This window comes from Vombatus ursinus, unplaced genomic scaffold (genome assembly GCF_900497805.2).
Source record: "Vombatus ursinus unplaced genomic scaffold, bare-nosed wombat genome assembly UNPS02014877.1, whole genome shotgun sequence".
Taxonomy (NCBI): Eukaryota; Metazoa; Chordata; class Mammalia; order Diprotodontia; family Vombatidae; genus Vombatus; species Vombatus ursinus.
Window position 1 is genome coordinate 1,417,449 of NW_020954655.1, and position 17,024 is coordinate 1,434,472.

General features: G+C 37.8%; 1 protein-coding gene across 1 annotated transcript in view; it reads left to right on the top strand.

Annotated features, from left to right (window-relative positions):
- The window catches only part of LONRF2 (LON peptidase N-terminal domain and ring finger 2), an 88,326-nt gene extending 78,829 nt beyond the window's left edge, over window positions 1-9,497 (top strand). The window contains exon 12 of the mRNA XM_027842570.1: window positions 3,893-9,497. Coding sequence (XP_027698371.1) covers window positions 3,893-4,051 — 159 coding nt within the window. The 3' untranslated portion in view covers window positions 4,052-9,497. The remainder of the gene's footprint in view (window positions 1-3,892) is intronic.
- Window positions 9,498-17,024: the final 7,527 nt, after the last annotated feature.

Sequence of the window (17,024 nt, forward strand, 5' to 3'; positions counted from 1 at the left end):
TAGTTTCTAGTTGCCCAATTATAATTTTCAAGGAATTAGTTTTTTCAGTCAGCTTTTGTACCTCTTCTTCCTTTGGCCAATTTTACTTTTTTAAGAAGTTCTTTTCTTCAGTGAATTTTTGTGCCTTTTTTTAATAGGCCAATTCTGCTTTTTAAGGTGTTATTTGTGGTGGGTGAAGGATAAAATAAGTAAGGAAACAAAGGATTGAGCCTTCTGAGCATATCTGTTTATTAAGCAATGTGTGCCAATTTCGCAACAAATTGGGACCAGGCCTCTTCAGCTTTAGCACTGGACCCCAAATACAGGGGGAGAAAGATTATTATGCATTAAAAACAATCAAATAAGACCAGTTAGTCAAAAGAAATAATTAATAGGGTACAAACCAGGATACAAAATTAGGTGATTTGATTTCTAATTGGAGGAAAGAGTAGGGACTTTCCAAGTTGAGAGAGGGAGTGTGAATAGGTACAATTCCCTGAAATCAGAAAAAAAAAGGTATCCCACTCCCTCCAAGTAACTGTATTCAATAAAAGGAACATGGAAACAATAACTGGTACAAGTACAAGTACAAGGCCAGTTTTCTGATAAGACATATGGGTTGCTTGAGATACGTAATTCTGAGAAAACTCTTTGTATCAGTCTTTAAATCTCACTGGGCTTCTGGTCAGCATAACCCAAGTCCTTAGTTAAGGGTCTCTAAGCAGCAGGTAGAGGTAGTCCAGCTTCCCAGCCCACCCAGGGCTAGGTTCAAACAACGCAATCAAGTTTTCTCACAATTCCTATAATCGAATAAAGTTTTTTTCCACAAGACAGAAATTGGACTAGACTTATAATTGAATATAAAGGAAACTGAGCTAGATCCAGAATTGAGTCACGCAATGAAATCAGTATGGTTCATTCAATTTCCACAATTCCCCCATATTTTCTTTAGTATTTTTTGCCTCTTTTATTGAGTTGTTAATTCTCTTTTCATAATTTTCTTGCATCACTCTCATTTTTTCCTCCAATTTCTCCTCTGTTGCTAATCTCTTTCTTAAGCTTTTCCAGGAATTTTTGTTGGGCTTGGGTTCAATTAGCATTTTTCTTTGAGGCTTTTTTGGTAGCTGTTTTCACATGGTTGTCTTCTTATGAGTTTATATCTTGGTCTTCCCTGCCACCGTAGTAGATTTTTGTGGTCAAATTCTTTGTTATTTGCTCATTTTCCCAACTTATTTCTTGACTTTGAGCTTTGTGTTAAAGTTGGGCTCTGGTCACCAGGGGTTGCTTCCCCCAAGCTTCAGACTTTTTCATGCTTCTGTTTTCAGAGCTAAGTCTTAGGGTCTGCAAGTTTTTGTCGCTTCCAAGGTGGTGTTATCCTGGAAGAGGTGTGGTCACTGCTTTTCTAGTCTGCCCTCTGCTCTTTACCCAGGAAGGGCTCCTGTTCCCCTGCATCTATAAGCACCAGCACTCCTCTTGACCCTGGATCTGTGACTAGGTTCCCTGTTTTCCTGAAGCCACAAGTGCTAGTGTTCCTCTCCACCTTGGAACTGTGACCAGATTTCCTGCCTCTTTGTGACTGATCGTAGACACTCCTCTCCTATGGAACTTGGATCTAGAACTGCTTGTGGGCAAAAGAATTGCCAATCAGCACCAGTGCTGCCAAAGGGTACCCTGTAGTCTCTTTCTGACCAGGTGTCCAACCCCTTTACTGTTCAGAAGCTGCTGCTGGGCACATCAACCTCCAGGGCCCACTGCTGCTTACTGCCATGTGTGCTGCTGGTAGGCTCCCACCTTTGTGTCTCCTGACAACTCCTGAGTGGTCCTAGACTGGGAAAATGTCACACTCTGACCTTTTGTTGGCTTTGCCACTTCAAAATTTTATTTGAGGAGTTATTTAAAGTTATTTGGAAGGGAATGTTGGGAGAATTCAACTGCATTGCTGCCTGTACTCCACCATCTTGGCTCCTGACCCCAAATTAATGTTTAATTGATAGAAATTCAAATCCCACAGAAGTGATTTTGGGACTTGGGGACCTTCCACTGAACCAGCCATGAGAAGGTGATAGCAAAGAAGTTTGTGGTGCCACACTCGCCTATAGTAGGCCAGCAAGGCCTGAAGAGAGGAGAATATATCACAAATTACCCTCAATTCTCCCACACTGTCTTGAACTTTTCTCCTGCTGGAGGGAATCATCATTACTTTACTCCTTGATTCCGCCAGACCCTCCCTAGGTGCTTTCTCTGCAGCAGAAAAGATTATCCATAAACGTCCTATATAAATCCTCAGTTTTTTGGCTCTCAGTGAAGAGAAGTCAGTTCCTAATGAAGAAGGGTAATAGCTACTAAACCTTAAATTAAGCATAACTCAATGTCCTAGCTCTCAGCGCTTGGGGTAGGGGGCTGTTGGACCAGGATTCTATGGACAGCTTCTGCAGAGAAAATGACCAAGTTCTGCTATCTGGGATTTTCAGAGGGTTCTCAGAACAGCTTCCTTCTCTGCTCAATCCCACTACTTCCTTCTTCCTCACCATTCACAAATTGATCTCCAAAATCAAGTCAATTTCAGATTATAGTCATCTTTAGTAGCCGACCCTTATTAGAGATATTTGAAGCAAAGATTTTTCTCCCTAATTGACTGTTTCCTTTATTATCCTAGTTACATTGATTTTCTTAGGGCACAAGCTTTTTAATTCATGTAATCAGATTATCTATTTTATCTTTTGTAGTTACCTCAGATCTTTTATGCACCTTCTATGTGTCAGACATTCACTGTGTTAATTAAGTTCTTGAAATACAAAGAAAGGCAAAAACATCCCCTGCTCTCAAGGAGCTCAGTCTAACATGGGAGGCAACATGCAAACAACTATGTACAAAGAAGAATGGTGTGTGTATATAATTTATATGTATACACATAAAATATATAAATATATACATGCATACAGATATATACATATCTGTCTTGTTAACGTGATTGATTAGTAATATGTAATAAAATGTAAAAGAGTGTCAGGTTATAAAGGGCTTTAAAAGCCAAACAGAAGATTTATGTTTGACCCTGGAGATGATAGGGAGTCACTAGAGTTTATTGAATGGAAAGATCTCATAGTCACACCTGCACTTTAGGAGGATCAGTTTGACAGCTGAGTGAGTGAAGGATGGACTAGTAAAATATAGTAGAGATTGAATTCCTACTTGAGATTCCTAGAAGGAATCTTAATAATTTTAGTAAGTAAGACAAAGCTCTAGAGCCAGCTGATTGATATAATTTTCTCTTAGAAGAAATTGCTTTAAAAAAATATACACACATATACTCAGTGATCTGGTGATGCTGGCCTCCTTGCCTGTTCTTTGGAAAAAAAAACTCTCACCATTTTCCAAATGAGCATTTTCACTGGCTGTACCAAATGCCTGGAGTACTCTCTCGCCTCCTCTTAGCCTCTTGGCTTCCTTTAGAGTCCCAGCTAAAATCCCACCATCTACAGGAAGCCTTTCTCTATCTCTGTTAATGCTTATGCCTTCCCTACATTGATTGTTTCAATTTTATCCAGTATATATCTTATTTGTACATGATTATTTTCATGTTTTCTTCCATATTAGACTGAACTCCTTGAGAGCAGGAACTATCTTTTTCCTTTCTTTGTATCTCTGACACTTAGCACAGTGCCTGGCACATAGTAGGAACTTAATAAATGTTTATTGATTGACTGACTCACTGTGTGGTGTCCAACATCTGTGGGTAAGTGATTGTCTAAAAGTAAACCATGCATCTTGAAGACAGGATGAAATGTGAACTTGGCCTTTAACAGATTCTTCATGATAAGCAAGAAGCTAGTTTGAAGGGAATAGTGGGGGTGATACCAGCATTCTCCTCGAAATAGTAATTTTTGTTTCTTTGTCTTTATTTTTTCTTCAGAGTAATCCTAGTGGTCCAGCATGGTATTGGTGGCTCCTGGCTGTGTTGCCATTAGAAAACCGGGCTCAGCTTGCTATACTTGGTATGACATCCCTTAAAGATCGTCTAATTGCCATCAGGCGTGTATTAATATTTGTAACACGTAAAAGACCCAGATGACAAGGGCTAATTTATAACCAGACAGAGGACAAACTGAGATTTTTGTCTCTCTCAAGATTGTTGGAAACCCTTATGCTTTTAAGTGTCAAGCACAGGTGAATAGCCATCCATTTTGGTGTGTGAGACACACTAATTATAGGGTCACAAAATGGACAATTTATTAAACTTTGAACCCTACTCAGAAGTGAAAACACTGTGCCTGCCATCCTGGTGGAACCTGAGCCTCTATAATGTAATTCTGCAATTATATTGGAGTCCATAGATGTGGAAACAATTTTAAAAAAACTCTTCATAGTAAATGCTTCTAGCCTGCAATACACTGTGCTCAAAGCACTGGAACACCACAAGTGGCTTATGTGCAGTTTGAATTTGATAGGGGAAAAGAACTCCCTTGACAGTAAAATCTCTTGCTAAATTAGCTGTATTTGCCAGAGGGAAACTAAATTTTCATGTGGAAGTAGTTTTCCCAGAGCACATTGCTGATACACAATGTTGCCACCCTTTTTTGTGTTTACGAAATATTCTTGTCTGTGAAGTTGAGTAGTTAAGGCATTGTCCAATGAAAGCTATGTAATGTCTACATAAGTGATAGCTACTAAATAGAGCTGTATTTGGTAGCCTGTAGTAGTCCCTAGTGTTGTAATTTGCATGTTGTCATCAAATGAATGTCAAAATACATCTGAAAGAGGTGTACTTTGAAAATAGAAAAACCTAAAAGTAGTGCATCTGGTCGGAAGCTAGCTATTCAGTAAGGAATCAATAAGACCAAGGTAGTTCACTACATTTATAGGGATGTCAAATATACAGCCTATAGGCTGGAGCTGGCCCACTGAACATTTAAAAAATATAAATAACCCTATCTTATTAATTCAATGAATGATGTGTGTTTTGTGAAATATTAGTCTAGCCCACCATTATTTTCATAAGCAGAAAGTAAGCCCATCAACAGATTTGAGTTTGACACCCCTCCACTACTACATGAAGATGTTAAAGGCTGCTACGAAATAGTTTTCTGTTTCAATTCGGATCCACGGAAAGTTTATGATTGTGTGTGATTGGTGTGGGTGCGTAAGCATTCCGCAAGTTTCCCTATAACACCAGCTTAAAAATCTTAACCCTTGTTTTTAGAAGCAGATAGCCTACAATGATCAGAACAGGTATTATCTATTAAAGAAGTATGCCTGTATGTGCCAACCTAATACGTATTATGTTTGGAACAGTGTTGGTTAAAAGAACTATTTTAACCTGTACTGGTTACTGTTCTTTTTTACATATCAGTTGGTGCATGTGGACAGATTCTTGGTCCATGATATTGATGTTCTCAATATGAAAGAAGGCATGGACTTGATGTAAATGAAAGGCAAATCTCACTTCAAGTTTTGTTATCCTCATTCAATGTATATGGTATTTGGTTTTTTAAAATATATTTCATAATACCAAATGTTTCTGGTTTGTCAGTCCGTTAATCAGATAATTAGGAATTTAGTAAATTGACAGTATTATTTTAGTTCAAGTTGTATGGGTCTCCAATACATAAAACTACTTATAACAGCAGAAGGTTGGGGGTGGGGTAAATTTGATCTTTCCAAGAGACATGGAGGGTTCCTGTGCCATGTTATACTCTTAAGAAAAGGAATTTTGAAAATATTTCATGATCAAATGTTTAAAGTGCCTCACTTGCTTATTTTGAATTTCTTATCTCAGTAGAGATGTAGTTTAAAATCAGTTTGCCCAAATCAGTTCTAAAATATTGCATCAATAAAAACATTTAACAACTTTAACAGTATTCAACTTTTTGGGGCATTGAAGTCTTTGGTCTTCTGACAAAAAACTAAAAAAAAAAAACAAAAAAAACAAGTGTGTGATGTTCCAGAAAGCTTTAATTGTAAGTGGTTCATAAAAATTGATAATATGCACTGAATATTCTGTATCTTTTTCCTTGTGGAAAATATTTTCTATCTTAACTCCATATACTTGTGAATGTTATTAAAATTTTTAGGCATATAATTTATCACCAGTGGTATAACAACTGCGGTAGCTTTTCTGAAAATTAAGTTTCCATGGTCAGAGTAATAAAAGGGTTACCTGTATCAGTGCTCTTTCCAACAACTTTAGAAACTGTCAGAGTGTCCTCTGCACTGTTGAAATGTAGCTCACAATTCTCAGAGAAAGACTTTTATAGGTGAATTAGTATTATTGTTGTTGTTTTTTCTTTTCTTTCTTCCTTTCATTTATTTCTGTTTGAGTCTTGCCAAATAGATTAATTTGTCTTCCTTCCCTTCTTGAAAAGTTAGTACATGCTATACAACAATGCTGCTGCACATCAGAGCAACGCACGTATTTTTGCTACCAAAGGAAATAGGTAAAGATCTTAGGACCCTCTTGAAAGTTCATAATTTTAGTGCTATTGGAAAATACCAAGTCTAATATTCAGCAGCACCTGAGTACTTGAAGTACACCTGGATGACAGATCACTTAACTTACCAGAAAGCCAGGTTTATATTTGCCACCATAATTCTTTGAAGGAAACCTTCAAGTTAAGAATGAATGGAAAAAAACCAAAACACTCAAACTTCAATTCATTGAAATTCTGTCCAAAACTTGGGAGCATTAAAAGTAGTTTGGGAAAATCTCAGAATTAACAGCCAATCAAATCTTTTTTATTAACTAAGATTAGAGACCCAACAATTTTTAAGGACTCCTTGAAAATTAATATAACTTGTTATTCAAAGCCAGGGCCTTTTAATTTCATTTTGAAAGGAGTGTTCTTGAACAGTATCGTTTTAGTCATATCAGCTTAACAACTTCTGCTTTTTCTTTCTTTTTAATGAGTATTTTTAACTTGTACTAAATCTAATAACAGTAATATCAATTCTTAGGGTAATTTTTGTTCCCTGAGTACAGCTAAGCTCTCTGTTATTTAACATCCTTTAAACTGGAACTGACAGTATGGTAATAGCAGAAGATCACCGCATGTGGAATCAGGAAGGAGCAGGGTCAGATCCTACCTGCATCAGTCCTTGTGTCGTTTCCTTTCTGTGCCTCAGGTTCTTCATCAGGTTGATGACTACTAAAACTCCTTCCAGTTCTCCCGATGTTCTCTCCCTAGCCAGATGAGCCTGTTTATATCTAAGGTTGCAAAAATACAAGATAAAAATGGGCACTAGCTGCAGTATTGTGAAAGTTCACAAGATGAGGACGTTTCTACATCAAAGTAGAAACACTTTTGCTTCAAAATGAGATACCCACAATTTTCTTTCCCAGAGCAGAAGTTAGATTTTTTGGCAGTTGTAAATAATGAAAAGATGGAATGTTGAGACCTGTGTCAGCAGCCCCAAGGTAAGATTCTTTTACTGTATAAAAAATGGGCCAATGTTTACCCATTTTTAGGATTGATAAGTACTAGAAGCAGTTTGTTTTGTAGTAAATAACCCTTCATGAACAGGAGATTAAATATATGTGAAAGGTATCAATTTTGAGAAGTTCTTGTAAAGAATATCTGAATCAAATTTTGGTGTTATTTTATTATATTAGAAGTCATTGGAATTTAGTAATATATGCATCGTACTACCATAGTAGTGGCTATTAGTCAGAATACACTGTTCTTTAAAATTGCCAGATAACAGAGAGTTTACTGTAATATTTTAAATTTTCCCTATTGAAGTAGTTCTGTGTTTTTAACTCCTCTAATCTTTTTTCTGTTGTCTTTTCTAATCACTCAAGCTAGAGTAATTTCTACCAATTCAACATTTATAGCCAAAAGTTGTATACTTTATTCATCAAATAAAGTTATAACCTAAACAAATTTGAATAGTAACTTTCCAGAAAGAGGAATTGTGACTGGAAATAATAAAAAAGAAAAGGCAATCCAGGAAGTTTGAAACAGAAAATTACGGGTAATATCTATTTCTACAGCACTCATGGCATTGTTTTTCCTAGATGGGAGTCTCTTCTCCCATAAAACAGCACAGGAATCACAGATTGTCAGTGGCAACTGGTGATTCTCTGGGCATTCTCTTCCCAGCATCATTTCCCACTAAATGGCATAACAGTATTTTGGATAAGTTCTTTTCCTGTTGCCTATTAAAACCTAAATCAGAAACACAGTCATGAGTAGGTAAAGTGGGAGCATTTCTTATATTGAGCCATCCATACAGGTAGAAAACACTGAACCCTGAAATGTTACTGATTCTCACCCCCTTTTCTCATTGGTGCTAAATATTTAATCCTAAGCAGTTTGCATCTAAACTTCTAGGAAAGGACCAACTGAAGTACTCGGAAAAAGTTTAAATGCAAAGAAATGTTGACCCAAGTCTGACCAACCCATAGAATAGCCTTTCAGTAACAGTTCTGCCTTTAGTATATTCTGCATTTTATAAAATATTATTTTGGCATGAGATAGTCACATAAAAGTGCCACAGCTCCACTCTGGCAAAGTTGGGGATCATAATTCATGCTAAGATATGTGTATCTGGATTCAGCTCATGGAAGACATCTACCCTTGGCAAGTAAGTAAAAGTGTGGTATGGAGGTAGGCCTTGTGACTGCAACCACCCCAACTATGTAATTTGTGTATGGCATCTCAATGAAGAAGCCACTTGTCTCCACCATGAAGTAGAAGAAAAGCCTTTGATTGCATGAAGGGTTAAATATTAGAGGTGTGCACTCAAGGTCAGAGAGTATGGAAACTTCTAGGTAAGGGAATTTGGACCAAGATTCTGCCCTGAATATGTTGCCCAATTAATGAGACTGGATTGGCAAATATAAGCCTTTAGAAAGAAAAAATGAAAATCAGTTTTTAACATGAATAGACTCTTTAACTTTTTGCTTTTCAGGGACCATTTTTTAAAATGCCATTTGGGGCCTTTGCCATCTATCATAACAACATAGTTTGTCAAGCTTTGTACTACTAACAGTCTGATCAGTTACAGACTTTCATACCTCTCCCTGCATACCCCCACACAGTTTTCACACTGAAATACATGGAAAAACTGTTCTTGCTAAGATGGAAAGTTGTATACTGTATTCATGTGTAGCTTTCATGCTAGTGGAGTTGGTATTGGTAGCGCCTTAATTTTGCAGTTGTGAAATGATTGTACCAATTAAGAATCTGATCTGTATTTTTTATATAATTAAATGAGCAGGTTTGAACAAGTAAGTTTTAACATAGATAAACTTGAAATGAAATCATGCTCTTACCTGTTTAAAGATAGACAATGTGTTCTTACATCTGTGTAATATAAATTATTAATCTGCGCCTTCTCTTTTATATTAAGTATAAGACAGGTCCATGTTGTCATAACAGTGTTTGGCATTCTTGTTGCATAAGTAAAGCCAAACTGAAATGCTGCAATATTCACTTCATGTATATTTGTAATATTCATTGCAAATGTGTATTTAATTTATGTGATGTTTGGAATAAATAAATCAAATTCTCATTGTTGCATATCTGCTGTAATAAAACCTCTCGTGAATTAGAAGATAGTGACTTGGAAGTGAGATCCCATTTACTATCTTTTCCTTACCCTCTTCCCATGTACTGATTATTCTTCACTGATGTTTTTTGTAGCCTATTTTCAGGCCCAAAATGAGGATGATAGATCTAGGGGTGGTCCAGATTCTAGAAGCATATGGTCCAGCCATCTCATTTTACCCTTAACATAACTGGGACTGAAAGAGGTCGACTTGTGCAAGGCCACATAGGGATCAAGTATCTGAGCCAGGGCTTGTTTGACTGTTACAGTGTCAAGGCCAGTTTAGATAATTTCTCCTTTTAGGAGAATGTCTTGAAACAGTTTTCCTTTCTTTTGACTCACCCGTCCTCCATCTGGGCAGGATCTTGGGCAGCCCACAAACCATCCTTTGATTTTTTTTTCAAGCTCAGTTACTAATGCAACTGCTAGAAAGGGCTTTTAGGACCTCAGGACCTCCTGCTGCACGTTGTCCTTGGAGAACTCCTAGTTTTTGCTTACCTAGGCAGGAGGGATATAACACTTCTCTTTGCCTAAGACATATTTAAATAGAAAATGAAATATCAGGCCACCAATCACCCTCAAAAATTGAACCTATTGAAACCACACAATATGGAAGACTTCCTGTTTTGGTGATTTCACTGTGTTTCTACAGTAAGCAATATGAATGTAAAATAATCCACTGAAGAATTAGTTTATTCATATTGTGTTTATAAAAGTAACTAACCCTAATTCATACCTTGTGGGAGGAAGTGTATTGTAGTGAAGCGAGAACTGGTTTTAAAGGTAGGAGGACCTGGGTTTGAATCCTGCCTCAGATGTGTACTGGCTCTGTGACTCAGACAAGAGCACTCTGAGTACTCTGGGCCAGGAGTATCAAACTCAGAGCACCCTTATTCTGCAAAACTCCCCATGGTCATAAACCAGATTAAAGTGTAATTGGGAAATGTCTGACCAAATAAATAAAAATACAATACAACATCAATAATGTTAACCTGTAGTTTTCTAAATCAGCCTGCAGGGATCCATTTCTCTTTGAGTTTGATACCTCTGCTGTAGGGCTCTCTAACACTTGTAAGTTGCATTGGTAGAGGAGCTATCTCACCTGGGAGTTACCTATGCCAATAAAATCACAGGTCCTGTTTCTGCACCACCAATGCCGATCAGATGTGTTATCTCCTGCATCCATAGGGCGGTGGTTGTATGTGGGAAGGGACAGCTCAAACCCTGCCTCACCTTCCGTATCATGCAAACTTGCTGTTCGTTAAATGTCCAAATGCATGGATTAATTTCTCTCAATTATTTTTGTAAGTTCCTGATTTTAGTCTCATGCAGAATTCATTGTCCAATATTTCCCATTTGATTTCAACAAATAGTTCTAGTTTACCTGCATCATCATGTTCTTCACTTTGAAACAAAAAAAAAAGCAGAGAAAACAACTCTTTGCCTTAGAGAGCTTTTAATCTTTTATTGAGAAAACAATTTCCAATAATGAAACAATTAGAAAACATTCATGATAGTGTTCATGAAATGCTGAATCACATACATTAAGATGGGACCAAACTCAGAGAAGCCAATGGGAATTCATCATAACTGAGTTCACACAGCTTTACTCACTGAACCTGGCAACCGTCTTGAGTTGGATACCACTCGTCCCTCTCTAGAAAGGAGAAAGAAATATGGGCGAGAGGAAGTTTGAGTGAAGGAACTCAGTGTTTGAGCTGGACTGTGAAGGATGGGCAAGATTTGAAGAAACCAAAAGGATAGGGAAGGCATTTTAAGGGGAAAGGAGTAGCTGTTGACAGAAGCAGAGAGACAGAAATGAAAAGTAGGGAATACGCATTTTTAAGTGTCTGCTGTATGCTAGGCACTGTGCTAAGCATTACAATGTTATCTCGTTTGATTCTCACAATGACCCTGTGGAAATGAGTGCAATTATTATCCCCATTTTTTGAAACTGAGACAGAGGTTAGGTGACTTGCCCAGAGTCATACAGCTAGTATGAGGCTGGATTAGAACTCATATTTTCCTGACTCTTGGCCCAGTGCTCTATCCATTGCATCGCCTAGGTGCCATGTTTGTTGGGGGTCCCTGGAGGTACAACAGAAAGGAAACCAAACTGGAGCTAAGGCTTTGAGTTGAGCAGAAGTGGGGGAATAAGATTGGATAGGTCCAGTCTTGTGGTGACAAATCATGGAGGAGCAGGTTAGCTCAGTCTGTTCCATGTGAATAATTTCTATGGGAATCAAATCAATGAACTGAATGCATACTTCTAGTCATAGAGGAATATTGGAAGACACTAGGTTACATTTGGCCCAAAAAAGAGCAGACAATGGATGTGATAATTGTTATCTGATGTTTGAAAAGTTATAATGTGCAAGAAGTTGAGTGATAATGTTGCATAGCCCTAGAGTATAAAACTGATGGACAATGAGCTGAAATTATAGAAAGCGTATTTCAGATGAACATAAAGCTGAACTTGCCTCATAAGGTAATGAATGAGCTTGCCATCACTGAAAGTACTTCAAACGAAATATCTCTTAAGAATGTTGTCAAGGGGATTTCTCCATTGGGAAGAAGGTAGAACTAGAGGATATAAAATCCCTTATAACCCTTTAGTAGTAATTCTATACATTCTCCTCTTACTCTTAAATTCCATTTCAAACAACTCTTTGGTGACTCTCATGTCTTGAATTTCAACTTGATTTTTTATAGGTTAGAGGCTTCAATTTGAAACTACATATATACCAAGATTATTTTTAAAAAAATATTTTCCCTCAACATTTTTTTCTTGGTGCAATTTATTTTATTTTACATTTCTTAAAAGTTGTATTTGTTTCCTTTTGTTTTAATGATGTCATGGTCATTAAGACATTTCTTTTAAAACTGAATTCTTAGAGATCAAATGTGCCTATTGTCCACACTCATTATATCTCAAGTGTTTAGAAAATGTCATTGAGTGGGGTATCATGTGACATAAGGCTGCTGAAGCTGCTCAGATCGGTCTTAGCCAGAGTGTCTGTATGACAGTGCTACTATGGCCTTTGATACTGTAAATAGTATTAAAGACAATTGGAAGATTTTGAAGCTTGATTTAAGGATCCAGTGAAGTTGCATGCCATGCTTTTTGTAGAGGAAAGTAGAGAGGGAATCCCTCAGATACATTTGTTTGATCCTGGACATTGAAATGTGGTAGTGTGTGATGAATGCAATTGTAAGAAATTAAATCTATAGAGGTCATACTCATAAAATTATCGAGCTATAAATTAAGGAGGCAACCTGCTTCACCACCTTTTTTGTTTGATAAGACAAAATTTCAACTTAACAAACTCAGAGTCAAATAGATATCTATAACAGGAGCTTCAAAAAAGTTTTCTACCGGTAGATGCTCCATTTTAAAACTTTCTCCTCATTTGGGTGGCAAATGCCCACCCAACTCCTAGACAGTGCCACAGCAGTACACATAGCTGAGTTCTTGTTAAAAGAAATATAGCATTTTTCCCAAAAAATTATTAATATGGTAATGTTCTATGTGATGATTGCATATGTATAACCTATATTGGATTGCTTACTGTTTTGGGGCAAGGGTGGGGAGGGAGAAAGGAGAGAACATAAAACTCAAAAATTTTTTTAAATATTAAAAGTTGTTTTTAATTGGAGAAAAAAAATTAAGCAAATAAAAAAAGAAACATGGCAAGGTTAGGTTTCTTTTATTAGTACTTTTATGAAGAACCACCCCAAAGTAAAAATGTAGAGAAATGATACCAGGATCAAGCAAAGAATGCCATTTTGGTTCAGTTTACCAATGTTTGGTGCTAAAATTAGCATCCTCTAAACATCAAACCTAGAGTTACCAATAGACCACAGGCCCTGCCTGTTATTACCTTGGGCAAAAAACATCTCCTCCTTGGAGTTTCACTTTGATCAGCTATAAAATGGTGGTAATAATACTTGAAACTGTTAACCACTGAGGGGATAGTATTGTGAGAATCAGATGACAATATACAGGGAAGCACTTTGTGACCATAAAGTACTTTATAAATGTAAACTGATTTCAGAGGTAGTATTTTAAAATGGAAAGAGTAATGGTCTATGAGTAGGGAAACCTGGATTTTAGTGTTGACTGCTAATACTTACCTTGTAAACCATGAGCAATCTTCTCTAAGACTCAGTTTCTTCATCTGCAAAATGAGGTTTTAATATTTGTACTTTGCCTAAAAAGGTTTATTGTGAGAGAATGTTTTTAAACTAATAAAAATACATGAATATGAACTATTATTGATGGAAAAATTAATTTATAAAATTTGCAGTAGGAAAATCCTATTATACAATAATTTTAAAATGTGTGTGTCTAATTCCTACTTGTATGTCCACATGTTCAATATTGGGAAATAATTACATGCAACATTTCATGTAAAGTAAATGGTAGAGGGAAAATACACACACAAACACATTCTCAAATAAAACTTGGGAGGAAATCCCCAAAGAATTGATTAACTGCATTATTTCTTGGCCTAGTCAGGACCAAATCAGGTGACTCAATGGATAAAACACTAGGCCTAAAATCAGGAAGACTTCAGTTCAAATCCAGCCTTAGATATTTACTAGCTGTGTGGACCCTTGGCAAGTCACCTAACCTCTGTCTGCCTCAGTTATCCTATCTGTAAAATGAGAATAATAATTGTACCACCCTCTTAGGGTTGTCATGAGGGGGCAAATGAGGTACTTGTAAGGCACTTTTGCAAATCTTACTACTCTATATACATGCTAGCTGGTAGTAGTAGTAATAGCAGTAGTAGTTTTTCAGTTTTTCAAAAGGCTTTGTTATGTTCCCTTAAGTCTTTTGCTTTTACAGATAGTATTTTGAGATTAACATACCATTTCTATATTTAAAAGAAATGGAAGAGCAAATAAGATACCTGTGTGGTACAATAAACGGAGTTCTAAATTCTGAGTCTGGGTTAAAATCTCAACCCTGCCGCACACTGTGTGACCATAGGCAAGTCCCTCTGAGCCTCATTCCTTTAATCTTTGAACATGGTAGGGTTGGACTAAACCTCTGAGGTCCCTTGTAGCTATGATATTGCCCTGTGGTGATTGGGGGGGAAACAACAACTCTTCAGTGGCAGAACTAGGTCTGCTTCCTCCCAGTTCCATGTTCTTTCCTTTATACCACCCTGCTTTTTGACACTCAAGTCCTAGACTTGGAGTCAGACCCCCATCCCCATCCCCACCCCCACCCCTCTTCCTGGTACTCGTCCATACCTATAGGACTTAAAACCAATTTGGAGCCAAACGGCCTTGCAGCTTTAATACAGATTCATCAACTAAAGTAATCATTCTTGTGAATGCAGTCCTTCATAAGCTGGTCTGCTGCTTAAATGATTTCTCCAAAGGTTTTAGCTCCTTCAGAGCCTCCTTTTTCATCCTTTCCACAGAAAGGAGAAACAAGAGAGAGTTTACTGGCATCTTTACATCAAGGATGAANCTCCTTCAGAGCCTCCTTTTTCGTCCTTTCCACAGAAAGGAGAAACAAGAGAGAGTTTACTGGCATCTTTACATCAAGGATGAAACCCTCCTGTGACTAATTCTACTCTTTGAAGGTTTCCCCATGGACCTCTCGCATTCCCCTTCAATTTCGTTTGTGATAATTTCCTCCTCTCCTGATCCCCACTCCCACTGTCAAAACTGTCATCTGGAAAGGATCAGGTAGTTGCTCTCAATTTATATCTGTATTAATTTCAGTCAGCCTGTTAAATCTGCCATAGGTATTTGCCCGTTCTTAATTGTAGACTGAAAGACTTTGTCTCCTCCTTGTCCTTTTGGCCCTGTTCTTCCTTAAATTTTCCATAGGTTCACCCAAAGTACAGGAGGCCATTGTCTAGATATAGGGTTCTTAATCTCTTGTGTCATGGACCACTTTGGCAATTTGCCAGACACTATGGACTCCTCAGAATGGTTTTTATAAAGCATAAAATAAAATGTGTAAGATTACAAAGGAAATCAATTACATTAAAATAATTATCTAAAATTCTTTTTTTAAATAAATGGATCCTAGGTTAAGAACTCCTGTGTTTTAACATTTTAGAGAGCATGTGGATTGGGTGTACCCACACATGACAAACCTGCTTTGTTTCTGGCCATTCATCTCTCCAATGACATCCTTCACTTACATAGTCCTTCTTTGGTCGTATGTTGCAACCTATCCATAACCACCCTATACCTCTCCCTTGTCTTCTCTCTTGTCTTTTGGGTGCTACACAATTTTAATTCTTTGGAGACGAGTATCTTCTGACTCTAAGAGCTTTAGTGAGTGTAGGACTGAACAGCTTTGCCCTAGAGCACTAATGTGGAAAGGCAGTACCTTCTTATCCAGGAGACATTCCCCTGGGCTACCACCCTGGAATACTTCTCCCCCAGTTTGCTCTCCCATCCACCAAAGTTCTTGGTATTGTGGCACCCCTTTTGTGAAGCTACCAATCCCTACCTAAATCCCACAGAAGCATGGGTCAGACTACCCTCTCTCCTTGAGTAACTGCACCCACAGATTGTCTCTGCTTCCGGTTCCCTTCACCCCCACCCCCACCTACCACAGTCTCAGCCTGCCTGTGTTCACACTAGGCTTCTTTCTCTTAACCCTTTAAAAGTCTTGGTCCTTTTTCCTCTATTAATATCTTCTGCTGCTTTGTTATGGTGTGGTTACCATAGAATCTCAGTTGAAAAAGATCTCAGAGGCCAGGCTATGTAGTGCAACACCTACCCAAATAATAATAACAGCATTTACATAGAGCTTTACATATGAGTCTCATACCAACCATGTTGGGGCAAATGCTGTTATCATACCCATTTTATAGGGAGTTCTGTGACTGAGGTTAGTGTGACTTGTCCAGGGCTTCACAACTAGTAGAAGTGTCTGACACAGGATCAGAACTGGTCTTAATGACTCATGAGTTCCATGTTTTATCCATTGTGCCACCCAGCTGACTCAGCCAAGCAAGACTCTCATCCAATGTGCAAATGGTCACCCAGCCTTTGTTTGCGGACCTCCAGCTAGGGGAATTCTGCCACCTCCCGGGGCGGCCTCTTCTCCTTTGGGATGGCTCTCATGGGGAGCCATTTTTTCCTTGCTTTGTTCCCAAATCTACCTTTCTGTGGCTTCTCTCTATTACTCCCAGTCCTACCATCTGAGACCAGGCAGAAGTTGAATCCCTTCTCAATGGAGACAACTCTTCAAATATTATAAGGCAGCTATTATCCTGGGTCTGCTCCTTGGGTAGGCAGGTAGGTCAAGTGGTTCCCTTCTCAGTCACAGTTTCTACTTAACTCTGTTGTATATAAATGTTGTATATGACATGGAATATGGAGTCAGGACTTCCAAGAACAGGGTTCAAATCACAACTCTGCCACTTACTATCCTTGTGACCTTAAATAAGTCACTTGTGCCCATTATCAACTGCTTTTGTCTCAGGTAAAGATATACCTAGTTACAGGTCTGCTTGTTG